Genomic DNA, 6015 nt, shown 5'->3' with positions numbered 1-6015 from the left:
AAAATGGAAAGAAGTCACTAGCAGCCTCTTGGTTATCCATGTCTGAAAGCTGTACTCAGTCTGCCTAAAGCAGAGGTGGGGAAACTGTGGCCAGATGGGCACATGTGGGCGTCAGCCAAGTTACATACAGACTTCGGTCTAGTTTCAAACCCTACCTGCTGCTGACATGTGGATCCTACTGGGTTTCAACCAAGGCAGCCTTCCCCAACCTGCTTCCTTCCAGATGTCTTGAACTTCAACTCCCATCAGCTCTATGGGAATTGAAGTTCATGGCCAATGGACTCCCAGGAATCCTGGGAGTTGTAGCCCAAAACATCAGGAGGGCACCAGGCTGAGGAAGGCTGGGCCACAGAATGTTTCCTTTGCAGCAGAATGCAGCGCCAGCTGCTAGTACAGTGAGTGTCTATGTCACTTGCATGTCTTAATGTGATATCCAAAGGCAAAGAATTTACACTCCCGTGGTGGCAAGGTCGACTTGGGAAATCGGTTATAGGCATGGGGCGTGGGGGAGGCTGCAGAGCCCAGGCCCCCTTAGGGGGATTCTAAGCCCTTGTATCTTACAGATTTGTCAAGAAAAACACACTAGCCGTGTTCCTTTGAATCACTGTGGAAGAGGTAAACCTGCTCTCAACTTCCTTTATTCTGGCCCATCAGTGGAAAGGCACTGGGGTGATTGGCCAGCACTCCAGATGTTTTGGACTTCAACATCTATTAGCCCCAGCCAGCATAGCTAATGCTCAAGAATTATGAATGCTGTAGTCCAAAAAATCCGGAGGGCACCAAGTTGGGTCAGGCTGGACCAAGGTAATGTGGACCTCAATAGGAAAATGGTCTCCTACCCACTAGCCTAAAGCACCCTTTACCTAAGAGTATGCATTAATTAAAAAAAATTAAAACATGGGCTCCGTTTGTTTTCATTATAAAAATGGGATGCTTTCAAAGAAATGAGTTTCAAACCCAAATCCATTCATATCTACTTCATGTTTTATTCATTTTGATTGAAGTCCTGCTGAAACAGCCTGCACAGGTTGCAAAAAGGTTATTGGGGTGGGCAGTGGCAGCTGGTGCTCACTGGGGCTGGTGGGGCAGAGGACAGGGCAGATGCTCACTTTTCAGCTGAGATTGCCAGAGGAGTACAGGAGAAGACCACGTGTGGCCCTTGGAAGCAGTGGAGCAAATGTACCTGGTTGCGGGGGGATCTCTCTGCCTCCAGTGGGTGGGGGACAGGCAGGGGGTCACTGCCCCAATTGCCCCAAATTTAGAGCCGCCTCTAGGGGTGGAGGAGCAGCTGGGCCAGCCTTCTGCAACTTGGTGACCTCCAGATGCTTTGGACTACAACTCCTAGCATTTGTGACCATTGGCCATGCTGTTCTGGAGCTTATGGGAATTGAAATCCTAAACATCCGGAGGGCACCAGGTTGGGGAAGGCTGAGTTAAGCTGTGTCTGTGTGCCTTTTAAAATTCCCGGTGAAATAGAGACCCTTTGTCCTATCTGTCTGACATCTGACAAGTCAGATTCTACAATAGCTGAAACGTTCTTTTTCTGCTTGTAATGTGTTGTCCATCCAATTGGCATGAACGTTTGGGTCTCCCATTGAAAGCAATGGGAGGCTTGTCTGTTGTGTGCCTTTTAAAATTGCCTAGGAAATGGAGATCCTTTGTTCTATCTGTCTGAAATTTGGCAGCTCTAATGCCACAGAGGAGTGGTAGGAAATGCCTGGAAATTTCATACCAATAGGATGGAATATACCAAAGCAACAGCTGGAGTTACAGTCTGGTTCTCCCATAGACAGTGGCAAACAAAAACGAATGAGAGTTACAGAAATAAATGAATCAGTAACAAGACAAATGTAATTTTAACAAATGAGTAGAATTTGTTCTAGAATCTACTCTCCCACACTGGAGGCGTTCAAGACGAGGCTGGACAGCCATCTGTCAGGGATGCTCTGACTTGGATTCCTGCACTGAGCAGGGGGTTGGACTCGATGGCCTTGTAGGCCCCTTCCAACCCTACTATTCTATGATTCTATGAGTAATGAAATAAACAGAACATTTAAAGAATGAAAACGAATGGAATAACTTAACAGAAGCTTTTTTCTTGCCCACACTATCCTTTACATATACTTTTGAACTACCTTCTTGATAACAAAGCTAATCTCTGCAACTGGCCTTTTAAAAAAATGACAACTTACCTATATGGCAGTTGTACATCCAGACACGGTGGAGTTCATACTTGCACTTGCATTTCATGACGTTGTTGGAATAATCTGACTCCGCCACTTCAAAGTTTGGGTTGACAATGATCTGAGAAAGGATAGACAGAGGGGCTTTAGAAGGGTCAAATCTAAGAGACAGGCATTGATTTTGTAGGGGAGAATGCATGCACAAACAGGTGCTAACAACTGTTTTGCAAGGCTAAAAAAGCCTGATCCCGGAATTGGAGTTGCATGCAGTCAAAATGTCTTCCTCATTAGCAGCAATTGTCTGTTACAGGGAAGTGGAATACTGAATTCAGTTCTCTCCGTTTTTTACACAGCCTGACTCCCAAGTCTGAACTTTTCAGCCCTTTTGAGAAAATTGGTTCCATTTGTTTATACTTTTTAATGGGTGTAGCTAAGAACATCTGGGGCCATCTGGGGGACCTGGCCAAACCGCGTTTGGCCCGCAGTCCTGAGGTTTGGTGCTCCTGTTCTACTGAAACTACTAAAGGCTGAAACCTTCATGATATGGTATGTTTCTATGTGCAGGGACGTTTTTTCCCATGCTACATGATGGAGGCTTCAAATATGCAGCCCCCCTGCTTCTGCAGCCTGAGTGGTACAATCCAGCAAAAGGTTTACCACTGGATTGGGTTGACTGTATCCCCTGGATGTTAGTCCAGTATCTTAAGATGGGTGCACAACCTCCAGCCCGCAGGCCTAATCAGGCCTGCACAGCCTCTAGAGTTTCCTCCAGGTGACAGGGCTTAGGTTCCCTTGGAGGTATCCCCTCGGAGGGTTTCCCCAGCGCTATCTCCGATCTGAGATAACAGGAGGGATTCCCCTGCCGGTGTGCTCCAACAGGGGATCCCCCACCCCCCCACTGTTAGATTGGAGATAGCACTGGGATACCGGGTGACCTGGGCCTAACACGGCCATGCTTTTCCCCACTGTGGGCAAGCCCAACGCCTGCTGCCCCTCATCTCCGCTCTTACCGCCAATCAGAGATAAGAGGCAGCAGCATTCGCCCATGCGGGGAAAAGCAGCTGCTCTCCACAGCACAAATGAGCCCCAACACCCTCCCTCACCACCCCTGCTACTATCTATCTCTGGTCTCTTCCCCGCATGGGTGCATCCCAATGCCCAGGCCTCCCCACATCTAAAATCGAAGATAGCAGCGGGGATGCGAGGTGGCCTGGCTCACTTTCTCTGTGCTGGTCAGAGGCACCTCCTTCCAGCATGAAGGAAAAAACATGGGAGAGGGGTTAATGTAAGGGGTGGGGCACATGGCTTCCCCCTAGTGTCATCCAGCCCACAGGGCCCCAAAATCAGTTGTGCACACCTGCCCTAAGATGCCCTAACCGTTGTGCACCCCTGCCCTGATTCCAGGAGCCATTAGCTTGAGGAACACAGCCTACCTGGAAGAGGTAGTCTCCTGGTTTGAGATCTGTAATGTCAATCCACTGGCAATCAATATCATGCCGGTACACATCAAAGCATCCCACGGTGATCCCTTGCTCCCCAAAATTGGCACATTCATACTGCTTCTGGACACCTAAAAAGGAAAGGGAAGCAGATGCAAAGGAAGCATCAGGACCAGTGTAATATCTAGAGGCCTTTTAGAAAGCCTCTGGCAGTTTGCCCATCTTCCAAGAAGAGTCAAGGTCAGAGGCATGACCTTGTTGCAGCTGGGATGCTCCATATGTTTAATTCTTGCCTTGCTTTCCAGGCTAGCTGGCAATGCATTACTCTTCTCCTTTGGCAAGCCTTGCCAGGAGCTCTCCTTGTTCCTACAATCAGTATAAGGGGCTTGAAGGTCTGATCCAACTCTAGTCATGTGCAACGAGTTGCAAACATCAACTAATGGCTCTGGATGGGGATGTGCAATCTCACCGTGTATCAAATGCATCTGCCCAGTTCAACTGGCCCTAGAAGAGCAGTGAGTCGTGGATCCACTTCCAGATGTGCACACCTGTAAACATGTGCATTTAGAAGCTGTCTTCTGCACATGGCACTCTTTTACTGGATCATGGCATGTGTGGGGAAGTGAAGACTTGGTATACAGCTCATAGCTTGGTGATTGCCCCCAGGGTATAAGGTTTCTCAAAAGAATGCATCGAGTTTCCTGGTTGAAATGGGTGTCTGTGTCTGTGGAAATGGACTCTCTTTTGTACTGGCGCACACACTGGGATTATATTAGAAACATGCGTACCGTCTATGCATTCGCTATCTTCTAGGCAAAAGCTCGCCTTATGTCCTTCAGCCACTTTGGTTCCGTTGAGGTCCAGCAGGTCGTAATGTGTGAACACCTCCATGCTATGGTAATGCCTGCGTGATGATCCAGAAAGAAAGCGAGCATTTTGATTAAAGTCAGCTTCACATCTTCTTGTCAATAAAAACAATTAAAAAATCAGTGACAATGTTGCCCATCTGTCGGTTTGTTTCCCAGCTCAATTCATTGTGCTGGTGTTAACCTTTAAAGATGTAAATCGCTTGAGAACTGGGCACCTTAAGGGCCGCTGCCTCCCATACGTTCCTCCCTGCACGATCTGGTTGTCATCTGAGGCGCGACTTTGGATCTAGGCAGGCAGCTACAAGGTCTAGAGCAGGGGGTGGGGGGAATGTGTGGCTTCCCAGATGCTTTGGCCTACATTCTCATCAGCCCTAGCCAGCATAGCCAAATGGTGAAGGATTACGGGAGTTGTAGTCCAAAATATCTGGAGGGCATCAGGTTGCCCACCCATACTCTCTAGGGCAAGGGTGCCCTCTAGGCTGCAGTACTGGGCTAAGTGGGTCAGCTGATGCCACAGCCTTAAGGTGATTAGCTGACTTCCTCACCCAATCAAGAGGCACCAGACCCTATAAAATCCTTCCTTCGAGCTTGGCCTGGCAGTCTGAGCAACTTTTCCCATTGGGTAACAAGCAGACACTCTTACTCTTCACCTATCCAATCTGATATTTGACCTCCAGCCCATTCATGCCCAAGGCAAGTGTTCAATGTCCAAGTGTTCAATGCCTTCAATGTGTATGACCCAGATTCTGTGGCAGACTGTTGCAAGCTAGGCCCCAGGCCTGACATCTCTCTTCTTAGCACCCTCACCAAACTACAGTTCCCAAGATCATTTGGAAAGAGCCATGACAATTAATATACATACAGGTTTGCAATATCTATATATATGCGCCCCTATAGCAGCCTTCCCCAACATGATGCCTTCTAAATGTTTTGGACTACAGTTCCCAGAATTTCTGACCATTGGCCATGCAGGCTGGAGCTTAAAGGATCCTGCTAAGGATCCCAAATTCAAAGACACTTTTTGGGACAGATCTCCCTGCCTGCAAAATGCACACCTCAGAATCTTTGGAGCAGCTTGATTCCTTGCAAAGTATTTGAAGGTTAGGTTTGTGCGCTAGATGAGGGACCCTTGGGGCCGCATCCGGCCCATCAGTTGGACTTCCCCATCCCTGTTTTTGCACATGCTGGCATCTATTCGAAGCTTTTCTCTCACTATCATGAGGGATGGAAACCTGCAGTGCAATCCAATGCATATTTTCTCAGAAGTAATGCCACTGTGTTCAATTAAGCTTACGCCTAGGTAAGGATATCAGAGAAATCCACAATGGATTCAAATGAATTCAGATTCCTCTGAATCTGCTTTTTTCAAGTCATGCAGATTCTGTGTACTTGTGTACTGGTTTTTCACTCATGTGTGGGGATTTGCACTAATTCACGTTAGCGCTAATGTGCACTTGTGATAATGGAAATTAGCACTAATGAAAGTTAGTGCAAGTAAAACAAACTTCTGGTTTAAAAAATCTG

The 6015-nt window shown here is 47.6% G+C and overlaps 1 protein-coding gene across 1 annotated transcript in view; it reads right to left on the bottom strand.

Moving 5' to 3' along the window:
- The window catches only part of LOXL2 (lysyl oxidase like 2), a 123215-nt gene that overhangs the window by 4047 nt on the left and 113153 nt on the right, over positions 1–6015 (bottom strand). The window contains exons 11-13 of the mRNA XM_084803972.1: positions 4411–4526; positions 3617–3753; positions 2193–2304 (exon numbers count right to left, since the gene is read on the bottom strand). Coding sequence (XP_084660098.1) covers positions 2193–2304; positions 3617–3753; positions 4411–4526 — 365 coding nt within the window. The remainder of the gene's footprint in view (positions 1–2192; positions 2305–3616; positions 3754–4410; positions 4527–6015) is intronic.

The sequence above is a fragment of the Heloderma suspectum genome, chromosome 6, assembly GCF_057233095.1.
Source record: "Heloderma suspectum isolate Gila_16-S chromosome 6, 16-S_ref, whole genome shotgun sequence".
Lineage (NCBI taxonomy): Eukaryota > Metazoa > Chordata > Lepidosauria > Squamata > Helodermatidae > Heloderma > Heloderma suspectum.
Note: the sequence above shows the minus strand (reverse complement) of the source record. Positions and strands in the feature narration are given on the sequence as shown.